This window comes from Sminthopsis crassicaudata, chromosome 5 (genome assembly GCF_048593235.1).
Source record: "Sminthopsis crassicaudata isolate SCR6 chromosome 5, ASM4859323v1, whole genome shotgun sequence".
NCBI lineage: Eukaryota > Metazoa > Chordata > Mammalia > Dasyuromorphia > Dasyuridae > Sminthopsis > Sminthopsis crassicaudata.
The window spans coordinates 160998381-161020373 of record NC_133621.1 but is presented as its reverse complement, the minus strand read 5'-3'; the positions used below and the strand labels follow the sequence as shown (position 1 = coordinate 161020373).

General features: G+C 35.9%; 1 protein-coding gene across 8 annotated transcripts in view; it reads right to left on the bottom strand.

Moving 5' to 3' along the window:
• FRMD4A (FERM domain containing 4A) overlaps positions 1-21993 on the bottom strand; it is a 733796-nt gene that overhangs the window by 232229 nt on the left and 479574 nt on the right. For all 8 annotated transcript variants that reach the window (XM_074268578.1, XM_074268579.1, XM_074268581.1 and 5 more), the window contains one exon: positions 17999-18064. In XM_074268578.1, coding sequence (XP_074124679.1) covers positions 17999-18064 — 66 coding nt within the window. The remainder of the gene's footprint in view (positions 1-17998; positions 18065-21993) is intronic.

Below are 21993 nucleotides of genomic sequence, written 5' to 3'. Positions count from 1 at the left end.
TTCACTCTTAAGATCAAGACTTGATTTCAGATCTTTTGACTGCCAAGGCATTATTCTCTTCATCCTATCATGCTGCAACTCTCCAACAGATTATGACACCTATAGTAAGGTCCCCTCACTGAGCAAGTATTTAAAAAAATTAAACCCTGGGGTTACAAGAAACAGAAAGTAATCTTAGAGGTAAAGCTCTAGTTTGGAAGGGGTCTGGGAGGATCTGGAAATACATCTTGTGGAAATTGGAATTTGAAATAAGTCTTGAGGGAGAATCGAGGAGGTCGAGTCAAGGAGGAAGAGAACATTACATTAAAGGTATGGAGGACAGTTATGGCAAACCATAGAACTGGAAAGAGGACTCTAAGTAGAAGAAAAACAGAAAGGAAAAACCACTCTCCTATCTTTATTATTTTAATTTTAGAACAATCAGAAGGGTGCCAGAGTTTGAAAGACTAGCATTAGAAGAAAAACTTCTGAAGGAACTGACTTAATCCCTCAGGGGATAGAGATGATGTTAAATTTATGTGTCTGAATTTTCTGAAAAGGAATTAATAAATTTGGTCCAGAGAACAGAGTCTGCAGCATTACAAAGAACATGAACAGACTAGGAAATAGGTCCCATTGGAAGGGAACAAGGAGGGAAGGAAAAGCTATATTACCACATGACATATTTCTAAGGTGCCTATTAAACACAAGTGATTTAAATGAGTTTAAGAGACAGGTGGCTATTGAAGCACAAAAGGTATGTTTCCCCTGCTGGCAACACAGACTTCAATCTCACCTTTTAAATATCTCTGCTTAGTCCTCCCTCTCCCTACCCCCTTCTAGCTTAACTTCAGAAAACAAATCATTCTACAACCGGTAAGTCTTAGCTTATAGCCTGCACATGGATGCAGGATACATACCCTTATGCTTCCAGCCCAGGAGAAATGACCTTCAAAGTAGCCCCTGAATAATAGTGAATTATAGCTAGCAAGACAATATGCTTTTTGGTTTTCTATGTTTCAAAGCTGATGAAGGAAAGATTTAGCATTAGAAGATAAGCTTGTTAATCAGAGGGGTGAGAGGGGAGGAGAAAGGGTAGGAAGAGTTTTCTTGAGTCTTTGGGCTAAGATAGGAATTCATACTCTCTCATTTATATTCCTCAGATTAATTCTCACTGCATCTCTCTATCTCTCTTTAACCTCCTCCTTTTCCTGCTTTCCTCCCTTCTCCCCCCCTTAACTCTCCCAATAAAACTTTTTCTATATTTAATGCTCTTGTTAGTTGATATTCATGGGGGCTTCTGTGAATACCTTTATTTTTAGGAAGGCTGCACAAATGATGCTCTCACATGGCAGACTGGCCAAGTAATTTATGTATTTGGCCTTGTAGTGGTCTCCCTTCTTTAATAGAGAAAGGAAGACCTGTGCTTCAATATTAATCATAATTCCTATTTCTACATCCCTTAAAGATTGACAAAATACTTTCCATGAAATGTTTTTATGAGATAGATTGGGTAAGCATAACTAAGCCCATTTTAGAGATGAAGAAATTGAGGTTAATGTCCAGGATGAGTCAGAATCAGTATGGTTCAGTTCTTCTGACCCTAAGTTTCAATACCCTTCGTTATACCACATCATTTCTTCCTTGGCTGCTACAACTCATCTTTGTTTGTAATAGTTAAGAATATTCTACATAATTATTTGTTATCTGGATTAGGGCTCTATGCTTTAAGTAAACTCCAAGAGAGCAGAAACTTGTTTCATTTACTACATAGTCTATTACACTGGGAAAACCAAATAAACCTTGCATGCACTAGACTCTTAAAAATGTTTATTTAAAGTACTCAGTAGAAGATAATGATTAAGTATAACTTCAATTCTGGGACAAGAATCAAAAGGTGTTTTTTTCTATTCTTTTCTTTCTTTTTCTTTTTTTCTTGGACTTTTCCTTCCTTATTTTCTAACACCTGTACAAATAACTGTGGATATGAAATTTATGAAGAATTATTTTCAGAGTAATTCTCCTAATTTACCTAGCCTTGTACCATACTCATAAAAACTTATTGGGGTAATGAGAGAAGAAGTTTTTGGATAAGAAATGCTCACATTACCTTGTGAACATCTACTTGATAAGAGTTTTAACTAAGACATATACAATCATTTACATTTATGGTCCTTCCTCTCTTTAAGATGATAAAACTTTAGAAGATTAGAAACAAACATAAGGACAGGGGTTGGACTAATTATTTCTTTGGCACAGAAACTCCAAATGAAAACAGTCCCACACCAACGCAGATAAACCCCTTTTCTAAAACTCAGTAGTCTTAGAGAGTTGCTTGGAACATGCAGATATTTCTCACGGGACTTCTCCAGGGTCCCACAGCCAATAGGTCTCAGAGGTAAGCGAGGTCTTTGTGACTTCACCGTACGTCCGTTAGCCCTCGCCCTCCTGCTTTTGAATTATCTCATGCTCAGTCCTACATCAGAGTCACCCACAGGCAGGCAGCCTGCTGGCACAGGTTAAGAAAGCAATCTTGATTTGAGGGTGTCACTCATCAAGTGAGTGAGGCAATGCTGGCTTGCAGCAGATACATAAGGCAGGGATGGTATCTCTAGTTAAAATCGGCGGATGCTGCCTGACTCAGACATCTCAAGAAGTTGGTAATGACAGATTTACAAAAACCTCGACGTCCCTCGGTTGAATAAAATACCATGACAAAATTGGAGCCTTCAATGGAAGTGAGCAATAGAAAGGTGCCTGACCTTCTCTCATCATTCTGTTCAAGCCGTGGGAATGAGGGTTCTTCCAGCTCATGCATTGGCAGGGTCTGAGAGGAGGGATTCTTAACATTTTTGGGTCTGGAATCCTTGGAATAGTGTTTGTTAAACGCATACAAGCACAGTCCTATCAAGAAACAATTCTTCTGGAACATAGTTATCCACCTATACTTTTTTAAAAGGTCACATATCCCTGGTTAAGAATCCCCGAGCAATAAGAGGACTAAGATGTTTAGAGAATAGACTAAAACAAAATCAGAATTAGCCTCTCTTCTTCTTCCCTTCTAACTTAAAATTTGCATCACTTAAAATGTACTCCCTTGTAGCATTCCTCTTACAGTTGAGATCTCTTATCACTGAATTCTTTCCTTGCTGTCATTGGCGCTCTCATTTACTCAGATTGTTCATCGTTCAACTTCCTTATTCAAAGTCTTGTCAGTGTGTCCCTCCTTGCACTCCATTCCCACCGCTGTAGCACTAGAACATTCCCTCCCATCCTTCACCTTGTTGCCCGATCCAGCTTCCCCATCATCAGTCTTATTGCTTGTTGCCCTCCACAATGTGTCCTGCTGAACTCTTGTTTCACCTCAGAGGATGGCTCTAGCCACAACTCTGTCATTATTGTTGTTCAATTATTTTTCAGTTGTGTCTGACTCTTTATGATCTTATTTAGGGTTTTCTTGGCAAAAAACGCTAGAGGGGTTTGTCATTTTCCTTTCCAGCTCATTTTACAGATGAGGAAACTGAGGCAAATAGAATTTTAGTGACTTGCTCAGGGTGTGTGAGGTCAGACACGAATACAGGAAGACGAGTGACTCACTCTATGCACTTTACTGTTACTACCTAACCATCTCTGTACTGTGCTCTTTTCTAACAGTCTTTTCAACTAAGATGTCTAAATGTAGCCTTAATTATATTACCACCAGGAAAGAAATGATAAAAAGTAGATAGTAACTTTAGGTAGAATGAGGATCAAAATGAATTGACTGCTCATGTGGTACCTTTGATATTTTTCCTCAAGGAGGACAATTTTTATTATTCAATTAATTACAAAGCCAATTATAGAAACGTTCATATGTTTCACGAATGTCAATCAGAAATACCTAGAAACTTCTCCAATGATTACAGTTCAAGTATGGCAAGATTTGGGCTCCCTAAGTTTTTTAGTAAAATAAAATTTAATGGCCAGGAAAACAATTATAATAAAAATCTCTATTAATAAAGGGAATATACTTCAAAGATATTCTTTATTCAAATAAACAAACTACTTGATAGAGACATGAATTAGTTAAAATAGGATGCTTTCTAGAACTTTGGGGGAAAAAGGTTAAGGTATTAAAGGAAATTGGATATTAATTGAAACTGCTAGGAACTCTGGGAAATTTGGTGCTAAGGTAAAAGAATGAAAATTAAAGTTAGGAGATACTGTAGGGGTCCTGAATTATCCTGAGATTGGGAAAAGAGAAAGAAAGCTTTTGCTTTTTGAAGAAGCTTATGACAAATGAGGGAATTGGGACTCAAGAGCCTGTAAGGTCCCTCCGAAATCTACATTTAACTTCCTATTACCTCTTAAGTCTCTTTCAATTTGGGGAGCCTGTGATTCTAACTCACCAAGGTTATTGTCAGATCTGGCTTTACAAATTAGATTAGAGTGATTTCAGGGGTCCTTCCAACTATACCTTAAATCTTTCTCCCTATTTACTAGTGAATCTTATTTTTTATTCCATAATAAAAGATAAAATATTTAAAAAGCTAATGGCTAATTGAACTAACAATTTGACAAATTATTTCACAAGAAATTGTGATCACTTCATTCCAACAACTGAGAAATCTTTTCTTGATTTGATAGTGTGTGTTTGGGGGGGAGATGGGACAGAAGGAAGGTACTAGGTACCTGAAGGTGAGAAGGAGGAATTAGAGACCATTGAGGAAAATTATTAATTATCCTTAACAATGGTTATTCAAAAAAGAAATTGTGAGCTGATATTTATAAACCTAATAAACTATGAAATTGTGAGTTATTAATGTCACTGCTGTTTTCCATGTGTGTGAAATGTAATATTGTTGTTTAATCCAAGTTCTAAACCCAAAGAATTAAATGAGATGAAAATCAGGAAGAAAGCAGTGATTTACATACACTGCTCTGACCAAAATTTTATCTATTATGGAAAACAAATTGTAGAAGAGATTTTGGGGGGGCAATCTGGATCTTTAAATATTCTATTTGAATCATATAGATACTAACCTTGTGATATATTTTATTATAAATGACTGAAATCCTGCTATACAAACATTGCCACTGCAAGGAGAGCATGGTATAGTAGAAAGAAGAAATAAATTAGGCAAACTGAGTTCAAATCTTGACTCCTTATTACCTGTTTGACTTGAAGTCATCCCCTTGATCTCTCTTGCCTCATTTCTTTACTTGTAAAAAATTGCCTATAAGCAGCCTACAACACTTCTGAGTATGATCCAAACCAAAATAAAATGTCATTGGGAAATAGTTGACAAAATAAATAAAAATACAGTTAAACAGATAATAATGCATAGCTTTCTAAGTCAGTATGAACCCTGCAGGGATCCTTATCTGTGGTTTAGTGACTTTCCTGACACTATTGGTCTCGATGCTTTCTAAGGTCTCTTCCAGTTTTAAATCCTGTGAACTAAAAAAGATAAGGCATATCTTTTTCAGAAAGTGAAATGATTCTTAAATGTAACTTTACTATTCTCAGTTTAATGTAGCCATATGTTTTTAAGTGCTATGAAACTTTTTTGAGTGAAGTATTATTGTGTGGGTCCATTGCTGTCGAGTAAAAGGATTTCAAGTGAATTTTCAAAAACTCTTTTCCTAAGCAAAAAAAAAAAAAAAAAAAAAAAAAATTTAATCATTTCTAAGCTGGCAATCAAGCATTTCCTGAGAAACTTAGCTCTCCAGGGAATTTTCAGAGATTGCTGGCATTCCAAAAACCCATGCTAGCCACATGTTCTCTCTCAGCTTTGCAGAACACTATGGAATTCATTTGAATGTCAAAAAATGTCTGTCCCATTGTGTTACAACATCTGGCTAGTACATTGAGGCACTCTGTAAGGGATATAGTCCATAATGGGAAAAAGCAAGGAGCATGTATTTGTGATAACTTGAACTCAAGAGTTAGGGGGAATATCTACCTTCTCTGTACACCCCCCCCCCAAAAAAAATCACCAACATATGTAAAATGGATTCTACTTGCCATCAATTCTCACCTTCCCATATACCAACAATACAATCTCTTTGCAGAGACTTTTGCTATAGTGTAGTTTGCTCCAGAGAGCAGATATTAAACAGGGACATGTATAATGTAGCCCTATTCCAACCTTCAAAGTTATGTTTCTATTTCTCTCTAAGAAGGATAAGGAGCAATTGTTGAGTTTGGATAGATAGTGTTTGGAGGTCGCTTTGCTTATCGGAATGGTTATCAGTATTTTGCAGAATCACTAAGTTATTTAGAACATTTTTCTCACAACCATAGATGATTTTAATTTCTTCACCTGAAAACTGCCTGTTCATATTTTTTGACCATTTATCAATTGGGGAATGACTTATATTCTTATAAATTTGACTCAATTCTCTTTATATTTTAGAAATGAGGCCGTTAGCAGAAACACTGACTTTAAATATTGTTTTGCCGCTTTCTGTTTCCCTTCCAATCTTGGCTGCATTGGTTTTGTTTGTGCAAAAACTCTTTAATTTAATGCAATCAAAATTATCCATTTTGGATTTCATAATATCCTCTAGTTCTTCTTTAGCTATAAATTTCTTCCTTCTCCTAAGATCTGACAGGTAAACTGTCCCTTGCTCTCCTAATTTGTTTATAGTATCACTCTTCTTTTCTAAATAATACACCGTTTTTGCTGTTATTTTGGTACAGATTGTGAGGTGCTGGTATACTCCATAATCTAAGTCCCATTAGTCAGTTGGGAAGAGCAACTATTTAACAGAAAGCAGTGGCTACTACTCTGGAATACCGGGAGATAATGTGTTTAGATTATAGGATTACTGCATTATAGAAGTCATCTAAGCCAGTTCTCTCTTTTTACAAGCAAAGAATTTAGGAGTTAGAGATATTAGCTTCATATATATAGTAAGTGACAGAGCTGGGATTTGAACTCGGGTCATTGTGGATGGGGTACTAGGCCTAGAATCAGGCAGAGTCCTTCCTAAATTCAAATCTGGCCTTAAAACACTTACTAGCTGTGTGACCCTGGGCAAGTCACTCAACCCTGTTTGCCTCAGTTTACTCATATATAAAATGAACTGGAGGAAGAAAAAGCAGACCAATGTCTTTGCCAAGGAAGTCCCAAAAGGGATCAAGAAGAGCTGGATGTGCCGGGACAACAGCCACAATCTCTGACTTCAGGATATAGAAGCCTCAGGCTTAGAAAGGAAAAGGGGATGTAGCCCTCCTGCTAGACAAACTTTTCTTGTGTAAACTGAATGCAAACTGAACTGAGTACATGATGTCAACAATTATAAAATCATAGCAAGTACCTTTCATTTTAAGAAAACTAACAAGCTAAAAAGGGTTTACATTACCAAATAATTCTCTGCGTTACAAATGGATTTACTGAAGGAATCCTTTAAGTCATGACTCTCCACTCTCATTCTTTCCCAGTGCATTTATCTATGTGACCCGGAGTTATTTAATCACAATAAGCCTCAATTTTCTGACATAATAATACTTAACCCCTCTACCTTCCAGTCTCTTCCCTCTCCAGTTCATGTTCCATGGCTTTTAAAGAAGTCAAGAAAGATGAGGAGTGAGAGAAAGTTATTAGGAGGGACAATTAAGAGATCACCAGTAACTTTGGATACGGTATTTTTATTTGAATGATGAGAAGTCCGATCCTAGGGATTTTGTAGTGACTGAGAAAAAAGGAACTGGAATATTTAGTGTGTAGGTGGCTTCCTCAAAAGGTTTCACTGAGGAGAGAAGTTCTCACTCTATTCAAGTTTATCCACCATAAATGAATGTCTGGAATGAAGTCCTCTCTATTGCCTAGAAATCCTAGATTCCTTCAAAGCTCAGTTCAAAGCACTTCCTAGAAAACTTTTCTGATCTGCATCTTCACAGGCCAGTACCCACTCCACAAATTTCCTTTGAATATATTTTGGGTCTACCCATATGAGTCCATATTGTTTCCCCTGACAGAATGTGTGTATATTTATACACACACACACACACACACACACACACACACACATCCATATATACATATAAGACTTCTTACACTTTTTCCACTCACAACCCCTTTTCAACTGGAAAATTTTTACAGGACCTCAGGTATATAGATATATAACTAGGCATACCAACCAAATATTTACTCATAATAAATCAATTTTGAGACCCCCACATTCAGTTATGTGACTGCCTATGGGGTTGGGACCCACAGTTTAAGAAGCTTTAGAATAAAAGATTTTTGAGAGCAGGAAATATTTCTCTTTTTGTCTTTGTAGTCCCAACACCTATCATAATTCCTGGTATATAGTAAGCTTTAACAATTGCATGGTGACTGATAGGTTACCAAAAGTTGAGAGTATCCAATGAGATAAGATTCTTTGTAAAGATTAACTATGAGCTATTATTATGTTGGTTTCAGTTACGCTTGTGTTATGCTCTATTATTATTATTATTATTATGCTTCAGTTTAAAAAATTCATTTATATTCAGGTTTTCAAGAACTTGTATAATTTGAGGAAAATGTGTATTCTTATTAATTGGCTTTGTTGAAAAGGTTAAAATTAGTATAGGAAGCGATCTGTATTATTTATCATGACCTGGAGTTGCTTGATATTTTGAAGTCCAGAGGCCCCAATATTGCTCTACTAATACTATAAAAAGGGAAACAGTTTCAGTGTATTCCATATAGCAGGTGCTTAATAAATGTTAAATTAGCTGAATTCCATAGACGCCTGAGCAAAGCTGAAGTTTATCACCAGCAGCTCATTCCAGCTTTAAACTTTGTTGATCATAGGACTGTGTTATAATCAACTCTGCTTCCCCAAATCAGTAAGACAAGAGTTCTGCTATTAACTCAAAAGTCAAAAGGAGAGGAGAATCACCACATCAGACAGAATGGAAGTCATTGGAAGGATCTAGGTAGAGTACACAGAAACGGTGAAGAAGAAAACAAAGCTAGTTCCTTCTTCCCTACTTCTACCATAGGTGATCTCAAGGGTATGGGAAAACTCCAACACATAATATCAAGTATGTGGTATTTGTAACTTGTCCCCTGGGGCATCAGGCTAGCTGGGGCTCTGAGCAGAACTCAAATTCTGTTCACCTTTGCAGGGATCTATATATATAACATTAAGTATTGGCTGCAGATGCACAGTTACTACTTCATACATTCCCCACCCATGAGTCAAGAGTTGGTATGTGACCTCATCCCTTTTGTCCAAGCATCCTTACCCATTTAAGTACATATTTCCTGTTTGGAACATGGAAATTCCACTTGCTGGGAAGTTCTACATTTCTCCTTCTTTTCCCATCACCATACTGTAATTGCAGGGCCCTCTTTATTGTTTTCATTTTGCCAAAGTTAGTATAATCAAGTTTCCTATATTGTGACTTTAGAATTCACACTCTTTCAACAATCTTCATTCCATCAGCGAATACCACTTATCTATATAATCTTTAGGATTAAGCTGTCCTCTAAACAGGAAGTTCTCAGACAGTTGGAATTCAAGGGTTTTAATCCTCTTAAAAAAATAAACAAATAAAAATAAAAAACTTCTTAACTCCAAGAGGCATTTTAAGGGGTTAGGTTGAAAATGAAACCAAAGTACAAATAGCTCAATGAAGCTAAGTAAATAATGACAATAGCAGATACTTATCTAGAGCTTTTAAGTTTTGCCAAATACTTTACATAGATCATAAGAACTCTGTGAGGTAGGTACTGTTATTTTTCCAACTACAACTATGACAAGAATAAGATTTTGAAAAAGACAAGTTGAATAATTTAGATTGAATAATAGAGCTAGCACGTCTCAGAGCTATCCTGACTCCAAACCCAAACTACTCATACACTACACAAAGTTGCCTCTCCAAATAGGTTAATGATGGAGGAGTCATTTAGTTTCCTAAAACTTAGTAAATCCTTGGGCAAAGTGGTCTTTTGACATTTGTTTTTATGTACTTTCCATGCACGTATCATTCCTTCCATCAATTATCTCTAATTCATCTAGTACATAGTTTGTACATAGTCGTTTATATATTGTCTCTCCCGTTAGATTGTGAACTCTTCTAGGGTAGAGGCTGCCTTTTATCGTTCTTTGTAGCCACAGGACTTAGCACAGTGCCTGACACATGGTAACTGCTTATAAAATACTTAACCTATTGACTATTAGTTGCAAATTATACCTAACAATAGAGAGTCCTATGTGAAAAGGCTTATTGGTGCTAATATCACCATTCCCAATCCCTGGCCAATTTTATTGTAAAGCCAGTATTATTAATAGGTGACCTCCATAACTAAAGAGGACTAAAATAAAAGAAAAAAAGGTCAAAGGGGATACAGGACAACTTGGGAAAGAAAATGGAAAAATTGTACAATTCTAGAAATTTACCCTCACTGGTAACTAAGACAGTCACTTTCTCAAACTGAAGAGTATCATGCAGAGAGGCCAGAAGTTGAGAAAGAATCTTCTTGCTGGTTGAATGGGAGCAGTACAAAAGATAAGATCTGAGAAAGATGCGTTTCCCAGAGAAACCATCATATTCAGATGTATGCTTTTGGAATTTATGTACAGTTTGTATCGCCCAAACGCATCCATAAATACTTTCTCTAATAAAGCTTTCTTTTCTAAAACTTTGATCACTGTGCTTACAAAAATATAATGGGAAGTGCTAGAAGATGAAGATTGAGGAAAGGCCATTATATATATATATATATATATATATATATATATATATATATATATATATATATGGCAATTTAGAGATCATTAGCATCTTTGGAAAGAAACATGTATTAAACACCTTTTGTGGGTTTAATGCCTTCTATCTTTCCTTTCACCTGTTGAAATCCTAGTTATCCCTTACAGCTTAGCTCAAATACTATTCTTAACTCAGGATCCTAGATTGAGAACTTGTTAACAACTTCAGAGCATCTAAGTCCCTTCATTTTGGGGTGAGAGAAAAGCTTCTTGAAATAAGTTTAAAGAAATTTCTAAATATTTGTTGATGGCTCATGTTTTTATATTCCCTTCATTTCCTAATGTAGTCCCTTTTCTTTTCTTACATAGAATCATCCCTTGTAACAACGGATTAAAGAAAAAAGGAGTGGAATAGAAGAAAAAGGAGGAAGTTTGTCAAAATTAATCAACAAGTCACCTGAATTTGACAATAAGTCACTTCCACCTTTGCAGAGAAGGGAGGGAGATACATTTATTATCTTGTCCCTCAACCTCAGCTTTGGCAATCTCCTCATTCTGATGGATGAGGAAACTGAGGCCCTGAGAGATGAAGTACCTTTGCCCACAGTCACTTGGGTAATAAGTAGCAGAACCAGGATGTGAAATTAGGTCCCCTAACACCAAAGCCTGCACTCTGATCACTGCACCTTATTAAGATTTTGGAATTGGAAAGCACCTTGGACGATCAAGTCCAATATTCTAATTTGTAGAAGAAGAAACTAGAGCTCAGAATTTTAGCTATTATACAGTTAGTGTGTGAGGCAGTATTTGAAGTTGGATTTTTTTTACTCCAAATTCTGCCCTCTATTGAGTGTACCATCTAGCTAAGTTAAATGAATTAGGTAAGATCTCATAAGGATGTTAACTCTTTTTTTTTTTTTTTTCTTTTATAGCTAATGTTTTCTTAACTACCAATCTACCTTTCTTTCCTCTGCGATCCTATAACTCCATTTTTGCATTCTTCTGATACATATGAAATGCTGTTTTGTATTATAGCTCAAGATAAATCAATTCCCTCAATAAAATCTAAGTGCCTTGACAGTAAAGATTATCTGGCTTTTGGATTTGTGTCTAAAGCAGCTAGGCACATAATCGGTGCTAATCCATTTTTAGATTTTGTTATTACCTGTGTATGTTTTTCTTCCACACTTAAATATGTAAAGATTGTTGGTTGAATACTGGTCAAAAACCAATTTGAAATGATGAATTATCTCCACCAGAAAAGTATGATGTAGGATTGACTATTAATCTTACCAAGGAAAATTCAAGACAGGGATTCAATAAATATCTATTAAAGCAACTATTATGTTCAAGATATATATAGTGTAGTCTATAATAGAGATGGTTTCTTAAGCATCAGGGTTTTAAAAGATACAAAATATGCAATCACTGGCTGCTTTATTCATCTTTATATCCCTTTTAGAACCTAGGATGTTCTTGCTCAGTCATTTCAGTCGTGTCCCATCCTTTGTGACACCATTTGGGGGTTTTCTTGGCAAAGAAAATGCCATTTCCTTTGACAGCTCATTTTACAGATAAGGAATTGAGGCAAACAGGGTAGGTAATTTGCTCAGAGTCACACACTAGTAAGTATTTGAGACCACATTTGAACCCAGGAGATGAGTCTTCCTGACTCCAACCATATTCCATCCACTGAGTTATCTTGCTGCTTCAATCAAGAATGATACCTGGCTTAATAAATTCTATGATAATTTAAAAAAATATCATAATTATCTCTCTTACGTACATTATATTGTTTTTGTGCCAGTAGTTCTCTCTAGAAACAGGGAAACTGCATATCATAAAAACAATTCATGATCCTGTCTCAATATTCTTGGAAAACTTAGTGTCCATATTCTTCTACATCAGAAAAAAGTTTTTTTCTTCTATTACAGTGGAGTCATTTATGTCTGGCTTATGGATCACCGCTGAAGAACTCCATATAAAAGAATAGAGAAAAATTGGTAGCATTGCTTCTAGTCCAATACTGGGACAACTTAGAGAGAAGCTATTTTCTTGTACAGAGGCACTTCCTACCAATGAAGAATGGATGCACTGAGGCCATTTGAGGTTAAGAGGCATCAATTTTACTTCTGTAAATTTTTTGATAAAAGGGAGCAGGAATTCTAAAAGCAAAAAAAATAAAATCAAAAGCTGGCAGAATGAGCTGCAACAACCAGCTCAAAAGTGAGTATATGTGAAAATGGGAAGTAAGGTGAAAAAACCTTTCTTTTACCTTTTTATCATAACTAGCTAATGCTCCATCTTTCTTTTCCCCTTTACCACCAGACTGAAAAAGCTTGGTACCCCTATTTTTCCATCACCCACTCTCTCCCTCTACCATGTAAAACTAAATTCTTCCTGTTTTCTCATATCTACCTAAACACATGAAATGCCCATCCCAGTCCACCTGAATCTTAATGGCAGGATCATTATAAACAGAACCAGTTATCTTGAATTCAAAGGCCATTTTCATGTCAAGAAAACTGAGTATAGGTAGCTGGGTGGTGCAGTGGTTACAATGCCAGGCCTGGAATCAGGAGAAGTTGAGTTTAAATCTGGTCTCAGGCAATACTTACGTGATCCTGGGCAAGTACTTTAAACCTGTTTGACTCAATTACCTCTTCTGTAAAATGAATTGGAGAAACAAATGGCAAATCGCTGCAACATCTTTGCCACTAAAATCCCAAATGGGGTCAAGGAGAATCAGACAGGCCTGACTCAACAAGGATACCAGGGCATACTAAGGTAATTTGGGCTTGGTAGAAACCTTGTGAAAGTGTAATGAAGGAGCCACACCCAAGCATCTGAGACTCAGGAAAATCTGTCCTTTATTCAAAAGCCCTCAAGCCAAGGAGATGCCAGATTCTCCCATCATTAACTCATTCTTTTTCAGCATTAGACAACTCTCACCTTCAGGAAATTCTTCCATTTAATTTAGAAAGTTCAGTTATAGCCTACATCTGTTTCCTCTTTCTTTGTCCTTAAAAGATTCTCTCCAAAAATATACATATCAGGCAGGAAAAGAGAGGAACATATATTGCCTTGCAGTTTACCAAGGATTTTCCTCAAAACCTGTGAGTTTGGTACTGTGAATCTTTATAATCACACTCTGCAGATAAAGACACTGAGCTAGAAAAAAAGTTAAGTGAGGTGCCCAGCTTTACACAGAAAAGGGCAGGGCTAGGACTTAAACCTAGCTTTCCTGATACCAAATCAGTGTTTTTTACATTATATTAAGCTCCCCTTCAAAGATGTATAAAAATGCAAAAGCAATGGTGCCATTAAATGGCTACTATTTTTATGCAACTCATAGTAATTCATAGAAGCAAGTATCTTATGCTCAACATTACTTTTTTTCCCTGTAGCATATTTCTAAATTTGGCTACATATGTGTGCTAGTGTATGGCAAAGTGGTTAAAGGGTTAACCCTTGGACTCAGAAAGAGACAGGTTCAAACAGTTTCAGTCAAATGATAGCTATGACTCCATGGGCAGGTCATTTAATTTCTCAATGTGTTGGTCTTTCTAGTCTACGCTGAGAATACTTTGATTATGAAATTACAAGCTTGATTTCCTTTCCTAAACATATATGTGTATGTGTTGATTGATCCATCTACCTACCTATCTATCTAAGGTCCTGACTTCTATTATTGCACCTGTGGTCCAATGAAATGAAAGGAAACACCCTGCTAGCCTGGTATTGTCCACTAGCTCCACAAAGCAACAAACAGCAGGACAAGGCAGAGGAAGCCAGGACAATAAGTCTCAGAAAGAGATTTCCATATGACTTCCTTAATTTGGAACTTGAATTTCTGGGTTAGAATTCTGATTGGCCAAGATAATAGTGGAGACTGAAAGGAATGGCTATTATTGATCAACAAATTCCCAAATATACCTCCCTTTTCATCCAGTTCATAAGAGTACAGTTCAAATCCTAAGAGCCACATAAGAGTTACTGACAATTCAAATTTTTAGAGATTTGCTGAGCTTTTGTCAAGAATTCAAAAGGATGAATTTGATCCTTTCAAGCTTTTAAGTGTCTTAAAGATATTTTGTGGTAGAATTATATACATTTTACAGTTATCCTTCCACACTGGAACTTTCCCCATCACAAAAATCAGGTGGGGTGTTTACAGTATTAAAAGACAAAATATGTTGAGATAAAACCTGTTTGCCTCAATTACCTCTTCTGTAAAATGAATTGGAGTAGCAAATGGCAAATTGCTGCAACATCTTTGCCAATAAAATCCCAAGTGGGGTCAAGGAGAATCAGAATTTTCTGACTTCTCTGATGCAAAGGGAGACCCAAAAATTATACAGATTTTCCAGATTGTAGGGGTGCTGTGTCCCCATGACGTGGAATGAATAATTGTATTCTGTAATCTGGGAAAAGAAATGAACTGGTCAAAGATACACAGTGGGCAGATACACACACTACACAGAGAAATCATCTAGTAATGGTCTTATCAACCTGCATTCTCTAGACATCTCCAAATATTTATTACCAATGAAATATAGAACTAGCTTGTGGAACCTATCTTTGTCTATAGTTCAGTACTGTATTTCTCTCATTGGATAAGCTTTTTGAGGTTCTAAATTGTTCATTGCCTTAAAAGCCTGAATAGCCCTGGACCCAAAGAAGGTCTTAGATTTCTCATGAAGTTACTTGATATAAAGCTTACATTCATTCTAACCCTTTCCCTTCAATCTTTCAATCTTTGGTTGGTTAAACTTGTGAGGAGTCCCACTTTATACCAGAGCCAATGGTTTAAAAATGCAATGCTTCTATTTTAAGGCTTGTTGCAAACATTTGTGAACACTGAAGAATATTTAGCAACTGATATATTTTATTGATTTAAGTGCAAAAGAAGCTGAACCACATGGACAAGATTTCTTTTTAATATCCTCAAAAATTTTTTTAAAGATTTAAAAGAGGCATTAAAGTCAAAATATATCATTTAAAAATCAAATGGATGAGAAGTTGTCTATGCTACAAGCTAGAGCACATGTGTGTGGTATAACAGATACTTAAAACATATCTGTTGAATAGATAAAGATGTTGGTCTTAAGAGTGTAATATAATTGATTAAAATCTCATGAATCAAGTCAGAAGATCTAAGTTCAAATCCTGTCTCCAACTCTTACCACCTGTGTAACCTTGGAGACATCACATAGACTTTTAGGGCCTCAATTGCCTCATCTAATGAAGATCTACAACCAGATGGTCTCGGAGGTAAAGTGTCTTCCACAGATCTATCGATCATATAAAATGTTTTTGAGTCTGAGCATACTTCTCTGGAGTAGACATAGACATCTCATACTTTAAACTGGCTTTTGTCTAATCAGCAACTAATAGCTAAGATCTTGTTATCCTAGGATTTGTTTATCTAGTTTGAAATATAATACAAAGGAACATATTATGCCTTCCACTTAATAGTTCTTTGTTTTAAAATAATCCCCCCATCCCACACCAGGCAATTAGGTACTATGGCAATAGGTCCCTTAGGAATATGATACTAAGATTGTATATGGAAGCTAGTACATGCATCTAACACAGGTAAAGAGACTATTTTCTCATTTTATTTATGATTTAGAATTTCTACAGAAATCACAAATTGAGATAAGTATTTTAATAATGCAAGTCACCTTCAGAATTCCTCATATGGCACTGCCATTCTTAAAATGAGGCAAGTATTCATCCTACCCACATAAGGCAGGCTGGACATCAGCTGTTATTTTGATGCCAAATAGAGCACTACTTCTTTCCAAAGCTTTTAGCATTCATAATAAAAAATTCTGTATAAAAAATTCCAAATACACATACATGCCCACATATAAACTGATTCTTAACCTTTCAGAAGAGGCTGAAGACTTTGCACAGCTCTGTTTTACTTAACTCCAATTCACATGCAAGTCAAGACATCATCTGTGATGTTATTGGTCCTCTTCAAAAATTAAGGAGGAACAGCAACAGCAACAACAATCAACTCTGATTATTAACTATTCAGAAGCCTCACTCACTGTTAGCTGGAAATCTTGCATTCATTAAGACACAAGTCTATATGAACACATTTTGCTTAACATCAGACTTCCTCTAAAATCTAAGATATAATTTAATCCTTGAGCAAGGTCAAAAGAGTAAACTAATTCTTAAGGTTAATTGTTTGAATTTTGACAGGTTTGAATAATGTATATACAACCTGGGAAAGGAGAGAGTGGAGGAGATAAGAATGGCTGTCTTTTTTCTCTCTCTACATCTCCCACTCAGATGTCTTATCTCCCCAACTCCCTCTTGAAGAAGATTCCCAGAGATTTTTCTAAAGTCAACAAATGGTAAAAGGCATAATTTTAACCTACTGACACACTGCAGACACTGCACTCACAGCAGCTGAGAAATTTGAAGGATGATGAAAAATTGCATTGTAACATTACAAAAATCCGAGCTGTGAAACTGGCAATAGGGTATGCAATATTCATTTGTATACAAGTCCAATTCAGAACAAAAAATAGAAAATTACTATCTTTTAGGAGTTTTGTAATGAAGATTTAACTAATTTTTTAGGGTTCTGAAGAAATTAATGAATTTTTAAAAAATACTCTGAACTAGAAATCAGGGCTTAGGGTGGAGAGAAAAGTTCTAATTTCTTTTACTTCTGATTTATCTGACACGAATTTGTTTGTTCCCCTCTCCCTCCCTCTCCTCTTCTCTCCACCTTCTCTGTGTGTGTGTGTGTCTTTCTCTATGTGTCTGTATCTTTCTCTGTCTCTCTTTCTTTTTGCAATATTCATTTTCTGGATCTGAATTTTCCTAGATGTAAAATACAGATAATATGTCGAACCTTTTTGGAAGGATAAGAAAATATTCTTAAAAAGAGAAAACAAAGCAATAGCTAATTGTCTTTATAAAATATGACCACAAATAGAGATTTCTGACAGCTGTTTCCCATCCATATTTAACATGAAAGAACAAATTGATTTAACTTGAAGCAGGAGGCATTTAGGATAGGTATGAGAAAAATCTTCCCAGGAGTGGGGGTAGTTACAACTAAGGGTTGTTGTGGACTTTTATTTAACAAGAGTCCAAATATATATCTGTCAAAATGGAAGCAGGGGAGATGAATTCAACCAGAGTTTCACAACTAATATGTCTGACTATTTTAGAGAGAAAAAGAGAGAAAAACTTTTATTTTTCTACCCTTTGGAAATAGGTTGAAAATTAGAGCTGAAAAAAATCCTTAAAAAAAAAAAAAAAGAAAAACCTTAAAAATAAAACAAAAATAATTTACCTGTACTAATAGTTCCAGCTTTCTGTCATCAAGGAGATGGACTTGACAGCGGCGCCCCTCCGTCATCTACGAGAAAAGGAAAATTATGAGTTTTTCAAAAGCCTCAGAAGTTTTCAAATGGTCATCCTTACTCCCTTGCTCAACCAACATTCATCAAGTGCCTACTGTGAGCAAAGCGCTGTTTTAGGTTCTAGAGACACAAGCTTTAAAAAGTTCCTTACTTTTAAGGTACTTTTATGTGTATATTCTAGACACATAGAATCTTGTACACCTAAAAGTATGTTAATACAATTTAATTCAATCAGAAGGACAAACTTAACCACTGCCCTAAGAGCATTAATAGACAGTTCAATGGTGCAGTGGATAGGGAGCTAGGCTTAGAAGCAGGAAAATCTCAGTTCGAATCCGGCTTCAGACTAGCTGTGTGACTCTGGGCAAGTCACTTTACTCTGCTTGCCTCAGTTTCCTCATCTGTAAAATGACCTGGAGAAGGAAATGGCAGAGCACTCTAGTATCTTTGCCAAGAAAGCCCCAAGTGGAGTCATGAAGAATTGAATAGGACTTAAATGAATGAAGAACAAAACTGCATTAATACCCAATACCAATATGAGAGTCGGACCAGCAAACCAGATGAAACCAGACACATGAAACTGTAGGCACCTAGAGAAGGGAGTGTGAGTGTGTGTGTATGGACTGAGGATGACCTCAGAGATAACTAATAGTCATTGCTCCTTTAATCTTCTACCCTCCCTAGACAAGAAAAGTCCAGCCCCCAAGCCATCTGGCAAATGCATTGTCCGAAAAGAATCTTTTGTTTCATTCAATAGACGTAAAAATACCCTCTCAGTGCGCTCTACCCTTAACATCATACTCCTGGAAGCCCCTGGGGATAATGAAAGGTACCTGCGTGCCATGCCTTCACCACCTAGGAAAAAAGATCCAATGGGATACGACTGAACCATCAACCTGACCTTCATTCTTTTGTGTCTTTCCAATCTATAAGCCTCTGCACCGAAAGGCCATTTATTTCCCCCATTAACATGCATCATTTTTCCCCCTGATTACCAGATGCTTCTGCTCAGATTTAACAGAATGTTCCAACACAGAAACTCTGCATGATGCATTAACCTTGCCTGGTTAACTCCTTCCCACCCGGCCATTCAGCAGCTATTTTCTGCTAATCAGGAAAGGGGGAAATTCCCATGCATAATCTCCTGTTTTGCATTAATAGCCTTCCAACTGTAAGCAAACTCCATCCAACCTAGTTAGGCTCCCAGGGAGAAATGCCTCTAATTCTTCCTCCTGATAGATGGCAGAATATGAGAGCCATTGGAGTATAGCAAGGAGTGTCCCGAACCACCAGTCGGAAAAGTCTGGGTTCAAATTCTACTTCGGATACTTTCAATGTGTGTGACCCTGGGAACATTATTTAATTTCTCAAAGACTCAGTTTGCTTAGTAATAAAATAGGGACAATAGCACCTATTTCACATATATGTTATTGATTAAATGGGCAACATTTATGTAAAAAACTTAAAGAACCTTAAAGAGCTATAGAAATGCCAAAAATGATTAGGACTGGAAGGCACCCTCCACATACACATTTGACAAATAAAGAAACTGAGTTCTAGAAATGGAAATGAATTATTCAAAGTCCTGTAGGTAATAATTAACAGAGCTTTTGTTGAAACCTAGACCCGCTCATTCTGTATCTCTTGATACAACACCAAAAAAGCCTGAAGGATGAAAAGAAGCCTTCTCAAGACTTCCTTGTCTTGTTATAGGATCTGATCCAAAATGTCTTAGTAAGATGGGTTAATTAGAAAGTTCCCTTGTTCCTGAATAATAAGTTACTCAATAGTTATCTATATCAAGAAAGGATATACCAAAAAAACTTTTAATCATGCTTTGATATTCCAAAAGATTTTTCCGTACACTCATAAAATCCTAACCTTTGTGAATAAAGATCACAATGGCTCCATACCTAATCAGCTAACTTTCTATCCCAAACAATCAATTAATCCACACCATCAAGCATTTTTAAATCACTTACTGTGTGCCAGACACTGCTAAACGGACACACAGTCTTTATGAGTTTGTTGTGACAAAAATAAAAAAAATATTGGTAATAAGATGACTGTCATCATCATCACCAGGTCTTATTTGGTAGAACTGACTCCAGTTGCTATTTTCATAATATTTTGAGTCAAAGGGATCTAATTGTGTCCAGGCAATCATAAAAATAAGAATGAAAAGAGTAAAATAAAATAACAATATACCAAATGAGTTATGTTATAAAATCTAAACTTGTCTCCAAAATAGGATAATCTATTCTTATCTGAGACTATATAAAGCATTTGTTCTTAGAAAAAAAAACCCAAATTTTTTTTCTTTCTAGGCAGGAGGATAGGTCCCAAGCTGGAAGTAAAATTGTACTGCAAATCATGAATATTAAATAAATATTTGTTGATCTGATTTTTCATCATTTCTCTAGGGAAACTCAATGAGACTCAGCAGGATTTAGGGTCCTGAATTCTTAAACAAGAATGAAAGTCCAATAGTACTTTACAGCCAAAAAGTAAATCCCCAGCTTTGCAATTCTACATTGCTGGATATAATAATGAGGAGGGGTACTTTGAGTACATCCTCTGAATTTGAACAATTCAACACAAGCTTAGAAAACCCCCAGTTTATTGGAGTATAGGGTCCCAGAGCAACAGAGTCACCTGCAACTAGCAACAGTAACATGTTATTTTGAAAACCCTTTTCATAGTATTCAGAACATTTCAGAAAAGAAAAATGTATAAGAGAAACATTGCATACACACTGGATAGTCTAAGGTTCACCTCATTTCAAGAGGATTGAGTGTGTAGAGATTTAATGCAATATCTTATTCAGTCTTAACTTTTTAAAAAACATAGGAAAATTGGTATCTGAAGGACTTAATAGTGCCATATAAATATTTTATCATAGTAATAAAAATGATATCTTTCCTTCAAGTATTGGCCAGCATTTAATATTCTGTGACTTTAATAAGTCTTTAAGAATTCTGCCAAAAGAATGCAAAAGCTACAATTTAGAAATTTTACTCAAAGAGCTTTTTAAAATTTGTTTGAGGGGAGAAGGAAATCCTCAAAACAAAAAGCTTTTTATGTACTCTCATCTTAACTATCAGCAGTTTAAATATGTCACTTCCAGGGCATCAAAGTGTTAACACTAGCCCACTTTTTGAACTTGGAGGGTATAAGAAAGACTTTCTCATGTATTAATGCCTCCCTTGCAAAAGAGGGAAACAGGTTTAAAGCTGAGCTTGAGCTTTGAACTTTCAAACTTTTTTTTTTTTTTTCAAGATTAAGGTCTTTTTGGCAATACATCTGTGATTTTCAACTCAAAAAGGTAGATTCTGTTATTCCATACTAAACAGAATGAGATTCTCCTTCAGCATCAATCAATTTAGAAAAGAGACCCACTTACTATCCTAGCGTGTATACAAATAATAAATGACCCACCATCTGCTAGTTTTGCCTTGGTTGCTAGGCATACTGAAATTTCTTTTGAGTACCAACAATTGTAAAATAATACTAGTTTCCTTTTCATTTTCAGCTACTCGGGCACAATTGGAGCTCTGACATCGCCCTCAAAGGAAATCCTTTGGAAAACAAGTCTTCTTATAAATGTCAGCTGGTTACCATTTCAACCATAAATTATCTTGCTACAATCTAATTCTATAACAAGCAATGGCATGCCAAGCCCACTATTGTTCCATAGGACATATAGGAAAAGTTATTTTGAAAATTGTGTTTCTACGTCATGTGTTCCTCTACTTTGCTGTTAAAGATATAATACTCAGATCTATAGGTGGCCACAGAAAAGTAGCCTGAAGAATGCTTTTTTTCTTTTATTTTATGTAAATTTATTTTAAATAGTTCAAATGCATTTTAATTGCAAAGAAGGACTTCTCTCTAGAGTACATATCAAATAATAAAAATGAGAAAT